We start from the raw sequence: 17,751 nt of genomic DNA, 5'->3' as shown, positions 1-17,751 counted from the left end.
ATAGGAATAAATGGATTATTATAAACAAAGCTCTTCACAACAGTGCCTGGCACAGAGTGGGTGCTATTGAAGGGTATATCACCATTATGATTGTGATTTGCATGGTAGAGCACAGAAATTAAGAGCATGAATTCTGGCATCCGGCGGTCAGTTCGAATGCTAGCTGCACCTCTAAGGTTATTTAATCCTTCTAAACCTCACTTGAAATACTCCACTTGGCATCTGCAGCACAACTTCTTCTCGGTTCTCTTGATTCTTCCCTGCAGCTTCGCCTCAAACTCCTTTGCTGTTTCCTGCTCATTTTCCTGACCTTGAATGTGGAGCCAGGCCTTGGGCTGCTTTCCTATTCACACTCATTGCCTAATGTTCTTCTCAGGGTCCACGGCTTTAAAGTGCATTTATACTCTGATGATTCAGTAAAGTTGCAGGATACAGAATCAACATACAAAAATCAGCTGCATTTCTATATAACAATCCAAAGAAAACAATCCCATTTACAATAGTATCAAAAAGAATAAAATACTTAGGAATAAATTTAACCAAGGAGGCAAAAGACTTGTACATTAAAAACTACAAAACATAGCTGAAAGAAATTAAAGAAGACACAGACAAATGGAAAGATATCTCATATTCATGGATTGGAAGATTTAATATTGTTAAAATGTTCACACTATCCAAAGTGAGCTACACATTCAATGCAATCCCTATCAAAATTCCAATGGCATTTTTCACAGAAATAGAAAAACCAATCCTAAAATTCATATGGAACCACAAAGGACTCTGAATAGCCAAAATAACATGGAGAAAATGAACAAAGCTGGAGGAGTCACACCTACTGATTGCAAAACATATTACAAAGTTACAATAATCAAAACAGTATGGTACTGGCATAAACACAGACACACAGACAAATGGAACAGAATAGAAACCCAGAAATAAATCCACATATATATAGTCAACTGATCTTTGACAAGGGCATCAAGGAGGCACAATGGGGAAAAGATAGTCTCTTCAACAAATGGTGCTGTTATTCACGTGCAAAAGAATAAAACTGGACCCTTATCTTACACTATACACAAAAATCAACTCAAAATAGACTTAAAAATCAACTTAAACGTAAGACCTGAAACTGTAAAACTCCTAGAAGAAAACATAGGGGAAAAGCTGCCTGACATTGGTCTTAGCAATGATTTCTTAAATATGACATCAAAAGCACAGGCAACAAAAGCAAAAATAGATAAGTGGGCCTACATCAAACTAGAAAATTTCTACACAGCAAAGGAAACAATCAACAGAGTGAAAAGGCAACCTACAGAATGGAAAAAATATCTGCAAACCATATATCTGGTAAGAGGTTCACATCCAAAATACAAAAGGAACTCTAACAACTCAATTGCAAAAAACCAAATAACCTGATTAAAAAATGGAGAAAGGGGGCCAGCCCGGTGGCGCAAGCGGTTAAGTGCGCGCGCTCCGCTGCGGTGGCCCGGGGTTCGCTGGTTCGGATCCCGGGCGCGCACCGACGCACTGCTTGGCAGGCCATGCTGTGGCGGCGTCCCATATAAAGTGGAGGAAGATGGGCACAGATGTTAGCCCAGGGCCGTCTTCCTCAGCAAAAAAAAAAAAAAAAGAGGAGGATTGGCGGATGTTAGCACAGGGCTGATATCCTCACAAAAAAAAAAAAAAAAAAAAAAATGGAGAAAGGATTTGAATAGATATTTCTCAAAAGACGATATATAAATGGCCAACAGGTATATGAAAAGATGCTTAACATTACCTATCATCGGGGAAATGCAAATCAAAACCACAATGAGATATCACTTCATACTTGTTAGGATGGCCATTATTAAAAAAAAAACGAAAGAAAAGAAAATAACAAGTATTGTTGAGGACGTGGAAAAACTGGAACCCTGTGCACTATTAGTGGGAGTGTAAAATGTTGCAGCCGCTATGGAAAACAGCATGGAAGTTCCTCAAAAAATTAAAAATAGAACTACCATATGATCCAGCAATCTCACTCTGGGTATTTATCCAAAAGAACTGAAATCAGGATCTCAGAGACACAGCCTCACTCCCATGTTCACTGCAGCATTATTCACAATAGCCAAGAGGGGGAAACAAACTAAATGTCATCGACAGATGAATGGATAAAGAAAATGTAGTATATAAATGCAATGGAATATTATTTAGCCATAAAAAGAAGGAAATCCTGTCAGATGCTACAACATGGATGAACCTTGAGGACATCATGCTACACGAAATAAGTCAGTCACAGAAGGACAAACACTGGTTGGTTCCACTTATATAAGATATCTGAAGTAGTCAAATTCATAGAAGTAGAAAGTAGAATGGCGGTTGCCAGGGGCTGGGGGAAGAGGGAAATGAGGATTTACTGTTCAATGAGTATGAAGTTTCAGTCATTCAAGATGAAAAAGTTCTAGGGATATGGTATACAACAGTGTGCTTACAGTTAACAATATTGTACTGTACATGTAAAAATGTTAACTTTTCAATAAATGGTGCTGGAACGGGATATCCACATGAACAAAAATGAATCTAGGCACAGATCTTACACCCTTCACAAAAATTAACTCAAAATGGATCACAGACCTAAATGTAAAATATAAAACTATAAAACTCCTAGAAGATAACACAGCAGAAAGCCTAGATGACTTTGGGTATGGTGATAACTTTTTATTTGTTTATTTATTTTTTATTTTTTTGTGAGGAAGATCAATCCTGAGCTAACATCCACGCTAATCCTCCTCTTTTTGCTGAGGAAGACCGGCTCTGAGCTAACATCTATTGCCAATCCTCCTCCTTTTTTTTTTTTGTTCCCAAAACCCCAGTAGATAGTTGTACGTTATAGTTGCACATCCTTCTAGTTGCTGTATGTGGGACGCGGCCTCAGCATGGCCAGAGAAGCAGTGCGTCAGTGCACGCCCGGGATCTGAACCCGGGCCGCCAGTAGCAGAGTGTGCGCACTTAACCGCTAAGCCACGGGGCCGGCCCTGGTGATGACTTTTTAGATACAACACTAAAGACATGATCCAGGAACAATATAACTAATAAGCTAGACTTCATTAAAATTAAAAAACTTATGCTCTGCAAAAGATAACATCAAGAGAATGAGAAGACAAGCCACAGACTGGGAGAAAATATTTGCAAAAGACACATCTGATAAAGGACTTATATCCAAAATATACAAAGAGCTCTTTAAAACTCAACAATAAGAAAACGAATAACCCAATTAAAAAACGGGAAAAGATCTGAACAGACACCTCACCAAAGAAGATATACAGATGGTAAATAAGCATATGAAAAGATACTCAACATCATATGTCATTAGGGAACTGCAAATTAAAACAAGAAGATATCATTACATACCTATTAGAATGGCTAAAATCCAAAAAAACTGACAATAACAAATGCTAACAAGGATTATAGAAACAAGAACTCTCATTCATTGCTGATGGGAATGCAAAATGGTACAGCCACTTTGGGAGACAGTTTGGGAGCCTCTTATAAAACTAAACATAGTCTTACCAAACAATCCAGCAATTGCACTCTTCGGTATTTACCCAAATGAACTGAAAACTTACATCCACACAAAAACCTGCACATGGATGTCTACAGCAGCTTTATTCATAATTGCCAACAATGTGGAAGTCACAAAGATGTCCTCCAGTAGGTGAATGGATAAACTGCAGTACATCAAGACAACATAATATTATTCAGCACTAAAAAGAAATGATCTATCAAGCCGCAAAAAGACATGGAGGAACCTCAAAGGCATATTACTAAGTGAAAGAACCCAATCTGAAAAGGCTACATACTATACGATTTCAAGAATATGACATTCTGGAAAAGCCAAAACTATAAACTGTAAAAGGATCAGTAGTTAGCAGGGGGTGGGGGTGGGGGTATGAATAGGTAGAGCACACAGGATTTTTAGGGCAGTGAAAATACTCTTTATGATACTATAATGATGGATACATGTCATTATACATTGTTCAAACTCATAGAATGTACAATACCAAGGGTGAATTGTAATATAAATTGTGGACTTTGGGTGATTATGATGTGTCAATGCAGGTTCATCAGTTGTAACAAATGTACCACTCTGGTGTAGGATATTGATGATGGGGGAGGCTATGTATGTGTAGGGGCAGGCGGTATATAGGAAATCTCTGTACCTAATTCTTAATTTTATTGTGAACCTAAAACTGTTCCAAAAAATAAAGTCTTAAAAAATGTTAAGAGGATAGATCTCATGTTATATATTATTTTATTTTATTTTATTTATTTATTTTTCCCCCCCTAAGCCCCAGTAGATAGTTGTATGTCATAGTTGCACATCCTTCTACTTGCTGTACGTGGGACGTGGCCTCAGCATGGCCGGAGAAGCGGCGCGTCGGTGCGCGCCCGGGATCTGAACCTGGGCCGCCAGCAGCGGAGCGCGCGCACTTAACCGCTAAGCCACGGGGCCAGCCCTGTATTTTTTTTTAAACACAAAAAATATATGTATATCCAGAATTTGACACTTCTCACTGCTGCCACCCTGACCCAAGGCACCACCACCTACTCCCTAGATTACTGTAATATTCTCTAAACAGGTCTCCTTGCTCCCACCCTGTCCCCTACAGTTCATTTTCCATTAAGCAGCCAGAGTGGTTCTTCACCTCCCTTGAAGCACAATCCAAAGTTCTTCCGACAGCCTACAAGACCCTTTGTGATGTGGCCCACTGATATTTCTCTCACTCCATCTCCTACCTTCCTCACTCACCTGTTGTGGTCCAGCTGCACTGGCTTCTTTGCTGTTCCTAGAAACACCACGTATGCTGCCACTAGAGGGCCTCTGTACTTGCTGTTCCTGCTGCATGGTATTCTCTTCCTCAAGATATATCCCACTCATCTCCAAGACACTGAAGGAGAGAAATGAAACATAAATTGATAAACAAACAAATATACCAGGGTGAAAATTAAGGTAACAAAGAATAAAGCAGGTTAAATAGACAGAGAAGGCATGGGTACAATTTAATGTGGCTTACTCTCACTCACTTTAGATCTCCTCTCAAATGTCAAATCACCACAGAGACTTTCCCTGAGTATCCTACACTAAATTGCATCTATGCATTCTCTATGCACTTAACCTGCTCGTTCTTTGTCATAATATTTTCACACAGATTGTTTATTGGTTTGTGTTTTCTTCCTCCCCTCCACACGCATGATCATAAATACCATAAGAGCAAGAGTAGTGCCTGGGACAGAGTAGGCACTCAGTAAATATTTAATGTTAAATGAACAAAGTCCTATACTAGCTATCTATAGACTCGTAACAAACTACCCCAAAGCTTTGTAGCTTAAAACAACAACCATTTTGGGGCCGGCCCCGTGGTGTAGTGGTTAAGTGTGCGCTCTCCGCTGCTGGCAGCCTGGGTTTGGATCCCGGGTGGGCACCACGCACCACTTGTCAGGCCATGCTGTGGCGGCATCCCATATAAAGTAGAGGAAGATGGGCATGCATGTTAGCTCAGGGCCAGTCTTCCTCAGCAAAAAGAGGAGGATTGGCATGGATGTTAGCTCAGGGCTGATCTTCCTTACACACACACACACACACAAAAAACAATAATAAAAAAAAAAAACACCACCATTTTATTATATCTAATGACTTTGTGGATCAGAAAATCAGTCAGGGCTTGGCTGAGTGGATTCTTCTGTTTTAGGTATTATTGAGAGAGGTTATTCAGTGATATCAGCTGGTGGATGCACTTGGTAGAGGGTCCAAGAAGGCTTCGCCTACATGTCTGGTACTTTGGAGGGGATAGCTGCAAGGATGGGCACAGCTGGGACCACAGTCTAGAGCACCTACACATAATTTCTTTACCACGGCAGTCTCAGAATAGTCAGACTTCTTACATGGTGGTTCAGGGTTCCACGAACACATGTTCCAGCAAAAAGAGTGGCAACTGCACGGCCTTTTATAACTCAACTTTGGAAGTCATAGAGGATCAATTCTACCATGCTCTATTTGGTTGAAGCAGTCATAAGCCCATCTATATTCAAGGGAAGGGGAGAGAGATCCCATCTTTTAATAAGAGGAGTGTTGAAGAATTTGCAGCCATATTTCAGATTGCTACAACCCCATACCTCACAGTACAGAGCTTTGGGCCTACTAGGTATTCAGGAAATTTTGGTTGACTCAAAATGGAATTACAAAATGGGATTTTCAACTAAGGTACTATAACTAGAAGAGAGAACAGTTTGGTTCTTTAATACAGGGGTTTATAAAAAATAATTAATTTTAAATGGTCTACATAATTTCAAAACCAAAAAACTAAACATCAAACTCAAAACAGACCATCTATGAGGGGCTCACCAATACACTGGACATAGCTGAGGAAAGAATCAGTGAGCTTGAGGATATGTCAGTACAAATTTCCCAAACTGAAATGCAAAGAGAAGGAAGAATGAAAAAAAAATGGGACAGAACATCCAAGAATTGTAGGATAATTACAAAGGGTGTAACATACAAGTAATGGGAATACCAGAAGGAGGAGAAAGAGAGAAAGGAGCAGAAGGAATATTTGAAGTAATAATGGCTAAGAATTTTCCGAAGTTAACAACATATACCACCAAACTACAGATCCAGGAAGCTCAGAGAACACCAAGTAGGATAATTACCCAAAAAATCTACACCTAGGAATATCACAAAAATCCTTAAAGTGTATGCACCTAACAACAGAGCATTGAAATACACAGGGAAAAAGTGATAGAACTGTAAGGAGAAATAGATAAAGCCACTATTATAGTTGAATATTTAGTCACCTCTGTCGGTGACTAACATATCCAGCAGGTAAAAAGCAGCAAGGATATAGCTAAACTGAATAGCACCATTAAATTGGATCTAATCGACATTTATAAGATACTTCATCCAACAACAGCAAAATACACATGGTCACATGGAACGTTTGCTAAGACAAACCACATTCTGGGCCATAAAACACACCTCAACAAAGTTACAAGAACAGAAGTCATAGAAAGTATGTCCTCAGACCACAACAGAATTAAACTGAGATCAATAACAGAAATATAGCTAGGAAATCTCAAAATATTTGGAGATTAAACAACACACTCCTAAACACATGGGTAAAAGAGGAAGTCTCAGAAGAAATTTAAAAATATTTTGAACTGAACGAAAATGAAAATACAACTTATCAAAATTTGTGGGATGCAGTGAAAGCAGTGCTTCCAGGGAAATTTATAGCACTGAATGCACACATTAGAAAAGAAGAAAGCTCTAAAAGTCAATAATCTAAGCTCCCACCTTAGGAAACTAGAAAAGAGAAGAGCAAATTAAATTCAAAGTGAGCAGAAGAAAAGAAGTAATAAAATTTAGAACAGAAACCAACGAAATTGAAAATAGGCAAACAATAAAGAAAATCAAAAGACAAAAAGCTGGTTCTTTGGGGAAAAACCCAACAAAATGGATAAACCTCTAGCCAGGTTTATTAGTCTGCTCAGGTTGCCATAACAAAATATCACAAATTGGGTGATTTAGACAACAAAAATTTATTTTTTGCAATTCTAGAGGCAGGGAAGTCCAAGATCAAGGTGTCAGCTGATTTGGTTCCTAGTGAGACTTGCAGATGGCCACCTCTCACTGTGTCCTCACATGGCAGAGAAAGAAAGCTCTGGTGTCTCTTCCTCTTCTTTTAAGAGACCAGCCCCATTGGATAACGGCTTCACCCTTATGATCTCATTTAATCTTTATCATCTCCTCATTGGCAATCTCATTTAAAGCTCAGGGTCCTCTTCCAAGTTCACTGGTTGTTGGCAGAATTCAGGTCCTCGTGGCTATAGGACTGAGGCCCTCAGCTCCCACAGGGCACATACCATCGTCTGCCACGTGGCCTTCGTCACAAGATGGCAAGTTTGCTTCTTCAGGTGAACAGGAGAGTATCTCAGCTGCTTTGAATCTGATTTCAGTAAGTGCCCAGTCCCTTTTAAAGGTTGATCTGTTTAGGTCTGGCCCACCCCGAACAATTCCTTTTTGATTACCTCAAAGTCAACTGATTTGGGGACTTTCATTATGTTTGCAAAATTCTTCACCTCTGTCACGTAACATAGCCTAATCACAGAAAGGAAATCCTTCAAACTCACAGTCCTGCCCGCACGCAAAGTGAGGGGATTATACAGAGTGTACATCAGGGGGCAGGAACCTCAGGGGCCATCTCAGAATTCTGCCCACCAGTGTATACAATTAATCCTGATGAAACTAATGATGTCAGATTAATTCTCCTAAATCAAGTTACTCACCATACCACTCTTCTCTTAAAATAACCTTCAATAGTTCTGGAAAACACAGAGAAGGAACTTTAAATTCTTTACCCTGATATTCAAGGTCTTTCTCAAACATGACCCAGGCAACATTTTAAACCTTTACTCCAACAAGCCCTGCTCAATGAGCCCTTAGTCACACGCTTTGCTCTGCCCTCCCACGCCCTTTGTGTTCTCTGTATCTGCATTCCTTCTTGCACTCTTCCTCCAGACCTCATTCACTCCTTTCCCTCCTCCTTCTTATTCAAGCCTTTACAGCCTTCAAGATGCTGCATCAACACCCTGGGATAAAACCTTTCCTGACCCTTTTGACTCACACTGAGGTTATCTTCATTTGAATTTGTCCTCAAGTACTGTGGTGGATTGCAAAAAGCAACCGTAATCTTCTCATTCCTGTGTGCAATCATTTGCAATGTGACTTTGCCACTCATCCCATCAAGAGGTGGATTATATTTTTTCACCTCTTGACTCTAGGCTGGGTCCTGTGACTTTCTTTAACCAATGGGACATGAGCAAACCTGACACAAGCAGACACTTTAAAGCATTTGTGCACTGGGGCTTGCCCTCTTGCTGTGCTGGGAACCCTGCTACCACCACCAGGTGACTGAGGTTGGACTACTCTACTGGACGATAAGGGACATCTGGCCAAATAATTCTTGTAGCCCCAAATGACACTGGGCCAACCACCTGGCACCTGAAAAATAATAAATGTCTGGTGTTTTAGGTCATGGAGCTTTGTACCAATGTTTGCAGCAAACTACTCTTTAACAATGAGATTCAAGGTCCTCCTTTTTAACAACATTGCTTTTACTCAGCTTCATTCTAGTATGCTTCCTTGTGAGAAATGTGAATTATAGCTTGCAATGAAGGAACTGTGCAGGAAGCACAAGCTGGTCTTCAATTATCTGGAAATATCCATGGGGGTGGGTCATGAACCTTCTCAAAGATGCTTGGCTTTTAAACAGAGAAGCAATCCATATGTCCATCAACAGATGAATGGATAAACAAAATGTGGTATATCCATACACTGGAATATTATTTAGCCTAAAAAGGAATGAAGTTCTGATACCTGCTACAACATGGATGAATCTTGAAAATGTTATGTGAATTGAAATAGACCAAAAGGACAAATATATAAGGGGGACAAAAAGGTTTTGGAAATAGGTAGTGGTGATGGTTGTACAATATCATGAACATAATTAACGTCACTAAATTGTACACTTAAAAATGGAAAATTTTATGTTATATACATTTTAACACAGCATTTAAATATTAATAATATAATATGCCAAAAACTCTTGAATTATACACTTTAAATGGGTGGATTGTATGGTACGTGAATTATATCTCAATAAAGCTGTTAAAAAGTTTTTTTAAATAAAACAAACAAAAAACAAGAGAAAACACCACCAAAAGTCACCCTTGATTTCACTTTTCTCCTCAGATGGAAACTACGCTGCATACTGCACATCTATTTTCCCTTCACTGCCAGGAAGCTTAAGACCAAGTTTTATGTTCAAGGTCAGCAACTCAGCTGGCACATAGATGTGCTCAAACATAGTATCTATCATCATTCTCATCAAATCAGAGGTTCCGCTTTCCTGTTCAGATCCTTCTATGTGTCTTCCTTTGTCCCATCTCTCGATCTTTGTTAACTAAAATTCATTCAAGTGACTTTTCTCCAGGCCCCCAACAGACCCTAAAGTAAACTGAGATAATGAACCTTTGAGGTCATAGTATTAGCTCTGTAAATATGACACTATAGTCTCAGATGAATAATTAACCCTCAGAGCAAGGAGAAGAGCTCATGCTAAAGAGGAAATAAGAGAACGCAGCGCCTCAAAAGCGGTGAGGATGTCAGCAGGTTAACCAGGATCATTTAAACCACCTTCAACCTATTCCTGGGTAGTACTTTTTTTTTTGTTTTGTTTATTTATTTATTTATTTTTTCCCCCCAAAGCCCCAGTAGATAGCTGTATGTCATAGATGCAAATCCTTCTAGTTGCTGTACGTGGGACACGGCCTCAGCATGGCCCGAGAAGCGGTGCGTCAGTGTGCGCCTGGGATCCGAACCTGGGCCGCCAGCAGCGGAGTGCGCGCACTTAACCGCTAAGCCACAGGGCCGGCCCCTGGGTAGTACTTTTACCACAGAAAAATCAATGGGCTCAAATTTGGTAACAGACAGAAAACAACCATTGGTGACTGACCTTTCATTCTGGGACCATTCCATTAGGACAAACTATTCAAAAATTCCCCAAATGCCCATATTTTCTAACAAATTTTGGAAAACTATATCCCAAAATTCTGAGGAACTTGGCTTTAAGATCATAGGAAAAAGTCAGTCATATAGGAGAAGGAGAGAGAGAACATTCTTAATTCTATACACATACCCAACTTTTTTCATCTCAGAAAAAGCCTGAGTCCTGGGTAAGTACGCTAGTCCCCCAGTTAATCCACCAAACTACTTACTGGTCCAATGAATTGCTATAAAAAGAAGCCTACAAATACGAAACCCAAAACAGATACATTCTATCTCTAGTAATAAAGTTTCTGATGATGTAGTATATAATACCTGTACCTCTTTGACGAGAGAAGTATTCTTACTAGAAAAATCCAATGGGGGGCCAGCCCGGGGGCACAAGCGGTTAAGTGCATGCGCTCCGCTGCGGCGGCCCGGGGTTCGCTGGTTTGGATCCCGGGTGCGCACTGACGCACCACTTGTCAAGCCATGCTGTGGCGGCGTCCCATATAAAGTGGAGGAAGATGGCCATGGATGTTAGCCCAGGGCCAGTCTTCCTCAGCAAAAAGAGGAGGATTGGCAGATGTTACCTCAGGGCCGATCTTCCTCACACACACACAAAAAAATCCATTTGGCTTGCCACTCTAATAAATCAAATTTCCCAATGACAGGAACCATGTTGGTTCTTCCATCCACAGCACAAGTACTTTGTACTTGGATGTGCTATTAATAAATATTTCTTGAACATCACTTTAAAGTCAATCAGACTATAAATTAAAATTTTCACCATAAGTAGATAATGAATGGTAAGAGGCAATACATTAAAGGTGCAATGCTGCTCTAAAAGAGAACATATCCCCTCATATACAAGGATGCCCACTTGGCTTTTCACTGTTGCTGGGACTGTTGGAAAGAAAGAGTGATGGCATCACAGTGTAACAGAAAATTCTAGTGGTGGCATGTGGGTTGGGGAGGCAGGCTGTATGGAAGGTCTGCCCCAACGGCCTCCGTGTCATTCCTATGCCCCTAGCCTTGATTTCCTCATTTTTAAAAGGCGAGATCTACCTTAGTTTGTTACGTAGGTTCCTTCCACTCCTAAAAGAGATTTGATGCTATTAGAGTTATTTTTCATTGCAGAATTGGTTTTCAACAGTTTCCATGTTTTCTACACAATTCCACCTAGTACCTCCAATCAATAATAAAAAATTATACATGAGCTTTCATGAGTTGGATATTATAATAAGTGCTCAAAATGTATAACACTGATGTTGTTCCTATTTAACATTAAAGATTCCAGTGTCCTCATATTTACATTCAGAAAAGGAAAGCTGGCTTAGATATACACTTAGAAGAACTTATTAACTCATATTTAATCGTATGACAAAAATGACACCATGGCAAGGGATATTAGGATTAAGCAAATTAATTAGATACAAAGTTCCTAGCCTCTAAAGCTGAATTCCTAGTAAGTTTAACCATTTGTCACCTTCTGTGTTACCACAACTTCAAAATGATTTGTTTTCTTAAAAGGCTGGAGGGTAGGGGTGGGGGGAATGACTTATGAATTAACCAGGGATTGTTTGGATATAATTATAAACTGCAAATCACCATGATTTCAATGATATTCAGACTTTTAAAGCTATTTTATAAAAAAAGAAAAGAAAGCAAATTAGACCTTTGCTAAGAGATTATTTATGAGTAAGGAACTTATACATTCATGACTGAGTGTTCGACAATACATTCCCAGTGGAATGATCTCTAAAAATGTCTATAATTAAAAACAGAATAGTAAAAAAAAATTCAATGGCTTACTCTCTTGTTGGTGAGTTAGCGGAGGATTCCTTTTTTGAATCAGAAGAGCTTAGAGTTTGCAAAATACAATTATGTTTTTCGGTGGATAGGGCACCTCTTTCTTGCTCAGAGTGGATTAATTTTAAGGCCTCTATTCCATCTTCTCCCTCCATCTTGTCACTGGGATCTGGCTGTGGTTCTGGACTCTCTAAAATCAGATCATCTTCACTTACGGCAACTGTGAGGTCACTGCTGCTGCTCAGACCTTCCTCTTCCTGCTGTTGCTGCATTTTCCTGAAGGGCTTCTGTGCCTCGGGGTCCCCGTGAGGAGGATGATCTGTAACAGGGGATATGAAGAGACTACTGATCACTAAGTGCAGGGAGAAGCGAGGTAAGACGTTCCACCTCACGGAGTGCGATTATTCATCAGTTAAAACATGTAGAAACAATCTATGATTAATTACAGTATTTAAAAACTCATTAAAAATATTTTATTAAATATATTAAAAATATAACAATGAGTTTAAAAATCAGAGAATTCGCTTGTAAGAATATTTCCACATACATATTTAAGAATTCATTAGAATGGAATTTGTTGGCAAAGTCAGCACTGTACTTTGTTTTTTGACAAAAGATAAAATTAGAGAGTACACTTTGTTCTTACATAAGACCACTACCACCCAGAAAAACTAAATACCAACAAAAATCAGCAAACAATCTCAGCCTCTCACCCCACCTGAGAAACCTTCCTGAGCAGAATGCTTCTCTTGAGAACACTTACTTTCAGATGCACAGTATTCTGAGACTGATATCGGAGCGTCTGGTAGTCTGGCACTGTCTTCCTTGACTTCAATATGTTCCCGTGTCAGTATATCTCCCTCTGATGCCCCTGATCTGCTGGAACTGTCACACTTTAAATCAGTGGTTCTGCTCCCTGGACGTAATCTTCCCCGTAACAGGGAATGGAGTTCAGCAGACTTTCTGCTTTCAGATAAATTACTCTTGCCGTGATGTGAGTTGCTTCCTATCTCCAAGCAATGAGTCTCTTCCTCCTCAGACAATGGGCTGGCTGTGACTGGCATTTTCTCATCAATCTGAAGAGATGTCCTTCCATCTATTTTGTCAGACTTATTTAAGCACTGTGTGCCACTATTAGTGCAGACTACATAGCTGTCTGTCACATCACTGCTCTGGGCTGTCTGTTGCTGTGAACATGGGTCAGGAATTGTTCTGAAGTTCTTCGTGGGTTGGGGAGATTTCCGCTCTGTACTAACATCTCCAGTGCTTGAGATGGCTGACATTTGGCGGCCCATAAAGATTGTTGCTGGTTGATACAATCCTCTTGACACAGCTGTCCCCAAGTTAATCCCTGCCTGCATTGCAACCTGCAGCACCAAAAGAGACGTGAGTTAAATGTATTGTGTATGAACAATTAGGTTGTTTAGGTTGTTTTCAGAAATGAAATGAGGTAAAGGAAGCATGACCATTGAAATCAACAGCTACCATGTTTATAAAACTCATGGCTTCCTACAAAACGAATGAGCAAAAAACTGGTATAGTCCATACTCTTTAATTTTAAAAACAGTGTTGGTTCACAAAGCAAATATTGTCAAGGAACTATGGAATCTATATTTTTCAAAAAGAAATGCATACATTGCACAACTATGTGAATGTAATTAACGCCACTGAATTGTACACTTAAACGTGGTTAAAATGGTAAATTTTATGTTATGTATATTTTGCCACAAGCAAAAAAAACAGCTGTGAGTTCTAGCCTCTTTCCTCAGAGATGCTCAGATTTGATGGAGCTAGGAAGGTACCTGATGGAAAAAAAAAAAAAGGGAGAGGGAGAGAGAGAGACGCATACAAAGGACTACCAGAGGTTTCAAAACTCTATTTCTGGTATTATGTGTAATATAAAAAACCCTCCAATAATCACATTCGAGATTGCATTAAAATATTCTGCATATGTGCAAACAGCCATAATTTCTAGTCAACCTCAAATAACAACAGTTTTTCCTGAACATCTTCAAATCATTTTAAATACATTTAAAGCAATTTAAATTTACTGGCATGTCTATCAGGAAAATGAACATTGTCTCTTCCTTGAAAAGAGAGAGGGGAGGGGAGAGGTGGAAAAAGAAACAGAAGCAATTGGTTCAGTGGCTTGATCAAGAACACACAGTGGGAAGCAGAACTGGAAGTAACAACCCTGAAGCCTTGAGGAATTTAAGTGCTTTTCTTCCAAAGAGACCAAAGCATCTCCACATATACAGTAGCATTTAGTTCACAGAGCCCTACAGAATAGATGGGGAGACGTATTTGCACCCCTTTTCTGCATATGGAAAAACTGAGGCCCAAATGTTCAGACAGAAAATGCTATAAACACAGCTGCAACAGAATCAGGTGTTGCTTCTCTTCAAATATACCATCTCTTCTATTCCAAAAAATAAAAGAAACAACTTGGATGTTAAAAACAAATGAACAGAGATGTCAGAGAAAATGGTAGAATAAGAACCTCTCAAAATTCTATGTTTCATAAAAGAAACAGTGACACTGGAAAACATCTTCAACACTGGAAAATAACTTAGAATTCCGGAGATTAACCACAGGCTTGCAGCAATCAGGGGAGCATTTACTCAAGAAAAACAACTGAATCTTGGTAGGAACAGTACACTTTATGGTGCTTTAACTTGTCCTATTCTCATTTCCCACTCTTCAGGTCTGCGGTAACTTTGAAAATCCACAGCCTGTAACCCAGCAGTCTAACAGCTACTGGAAGGAGTGGAAAAGAGATGGAATTCCTTCAACGCCCCATTCTCAGAGAACTGTCATTACGTGACTTATCTGGTGGTTTCCTGGAAGGCTACACTCACAAGACTGTCTTTATTTGACTTGACTTGGAGCTCACACAGTGCAAAAAGCCTTCTCCTTGGGGGTATTTGTCAAAAATAATCAGAGACAGGGGCCGGCCCAGTGGTGCAGGCGGTTAAGTGCACACACTCTGCTGCGGCAGCCCGGGGTTTGCCGGTTTGGATCCCCGGCATGCACTGACGCACTGCTTGTCGAGCCATGCTGTGGCGGCATCCCATATAAAGTGGAGGAAGATGAGCATGGATGTTAGCTCAGGGCCAGTCTTCCTCAGAAAAAAGAGGAGGATTGGCATCAGATGTTAGCTCAGGACTGATCTCCCTCACAAAAAAAAAAAAAAAATCAGAGACAATTGTTTAACATCAAGGCTGTATATAAAAGTTGGGCAGTAGATAACAGTTGGGCAAACAACAGGCTAACCAAAAACCTTAAAAGGAAAAGCTGATTAACAAGATGTCCATAGGGGGCTTTGAAAAGCTCCAACATACTCCTGGAAATCCAGATGGCCACCTGCACCCTCAGGCCTTGGGCATGCTCAGCAAAAGTCCTGAGAAGGGCCTAAGCTCTCACCTCAGGCTTACCCTGAGGCTCTGTGCAAGCACTTAGCAAAGGTCAAGGTGGAATTGTAAACTGTCTGGATGAGGGCTGAAGGTGTGCCTGAAGACACACTCAAAGCCCCTTGTCAAAGACTGTGAAACTTACTGGTTTTAGGCATTTCAAAAAACTCTGTCTAATCATTAGCTGATCACTAATAAGTGAATAGACCCTTCAGTGACCACACATGACAAAAAAATACTTTACATAATTAGTCCAGAAAGTCAGTAAACAAACAGCAACAACAAACTCTGAGAGGAAGAGAATCAGATGTTCAGAGTTGTCATATTTTATTATTTTCAAATGTTCAAATTTTAACAAAAAATTATGAGACATGAAAAAAAACAAGAAAATAAAGCCCATACACAGGAAAAAAAAAAAAAGCAGTCAAAAGAAACTATTCCTGAGGAAGCCCAGATGTTGGACTTACTAGAAAAAGGCTTTAAATTAGCTATTTTAAATATGTTCAAAGAACTAAGGGAAATCATGTCTAAAAAAATAAAGGAAAGTATGAGAACAATGTCCAAAAAGAGATTATCAATAAAGAGATAGAAATTATTAAAAAAAAAAAGAACCAAATAGAAATTCTGCAGTTGAAAAGTATAATCACCAGAATAAAAAATTCACTAGAAGGGTTCAGCAGCAGATATAAACAGGCAGAAGAAAGTATCAACAAACTTGAATATAAGTCAATTGAGATTATCAGACTGAGGAAAAGAAAGAAAAAAGAATGAAGGAAAATGAACAGAGAGAGATCTGTGGGACACCATCAAGCATACCAGCATAGGCACAATGAAAGTCCCAGAAGGAGACGAGAAAGAAAAAGGTGCAGAAAGAAATTCTGAAGAAATAATGGCAAAAACTTCCCAAATTTGATGAAAAACATTAATCTACACTTTAAAGAAACTCAACAAAGTCCAAGTATGATAAACTCAGAGATCCTTACCTAGATACATCATAATCAAACTATTGAAAGCCAAAGAAAAAGAGAGAATCTTGAAAGTGAAAACAGAGGAGTGACTCCTCATATATAAGGGATCCTCAATAAGATTAGCAGTTGATGTCTCATCAGAAACCATGGAAGCCAGCAGGCAGTAGGATAACATACTCAAAGTGCTGAAAGAAAAAGACTGTCAATCAAGAATTCTGTATCTACCAAAACTTTCCTTCAAAAATGAAGGAGAAATTGAGGTATCCCTTGCTAAACAAAAACAGAGAAAATTTGTCATTACCATACCCGCCCTACAAGAAATACTACAGGGAATCCCTCAGGCTGAAATGAAGGGACACTACACAGTAACTCACATTCATAGTAAGAAATAAATAGCACTAGTAAGGGTAACTACATTGGGAAATATAAAACAAAGCATAAATATATTTTTTGTTTGTAACTCTTCTTCTTCTCCTATATAATTTAAAAGACAAGTGCATCAAGCAGTAATTATAAATCTATGTTGATGAGTAGCATATAAGATATAAAGATTAAGTTTGTATTACAATAACATCGCAAAGGAGTGGGAAAAGAATGGAGCTATATAGGAGCAAAGTTTTTGTATGCTATTTAAATTAAAATGGTATTAATCCAAACTAGATTATTCTAAGCTAAGATATTAATTATGACAGCAAGGTACCCACAGCAAAATAAATGACAGAGATTTAAAATGGTATACTAGAAAATATATATTTAGTGCAAAAGAAGGCAGCATGGAGGATTAAAGGAACAAAAAAAGATATATAGAAAACAAAGAGCAAAATGGCAAATGCAAATCCTACTTTTCCGATAATGACATTAAGTTTAAATGGAATAAATACTACCATTAAGGTAAGAGACTGGTAGAATGGATAAAAAACATGATCCAACTATATGCTGTCTAAAGAGACTCATTTTAGATTCAAAGACACAAAGAGGTTCCAAG

General features: G+C 39.1%; 1 protein-coding gene across 1 annotated transcript in view; it reads right to left on the bottom strand.

The window, feature by feature from the left end:
• Positions 1–17,751, bottom strand: part of LOC131401949 (centrosomal protein kizuna-like) — a 263,865-nt gene that overhangs the window by 48,332 nt on the left and 197,782 nt on the right. Inside the window, exons 5-6 of the mRNA XM_058536997.1 lie at positions 13,107–13,755; positions 12,392–12,707 (exon numbers count right to left, since the gene is read on the bottom strand). Coding sequence (XP_058392980.1) covers positions 12,392–12,707; positions 13,107–13,755 — 965 coding nt within the window. The remainder of the gene's footprint in view (positions 1–12,391; positions 12,708–13,106; positions 13,756–17,751) is intronic.

Source organism: Diceros bicornis (genome assembly GCF_020826845.1).
Source record: "Diceros bicornis minor isolate mBicDic1 chromosome 27 unlocalized genomic scaffold, mDicBic1.mat.cur SUPER_27_unloc_1, whole genome shotgun sequence".
NCBI lineage: Eukaryota > Metazoa > Chordata > Mammalia > Perissodactyla > Rhinocerotidae > Diceros > Diceros bicornis.
The sequence above is the reverse complement of the archived record's forward strand: the minus strand, read 5'-3'. Positions and strand labels throughout refer to the sequence as shown.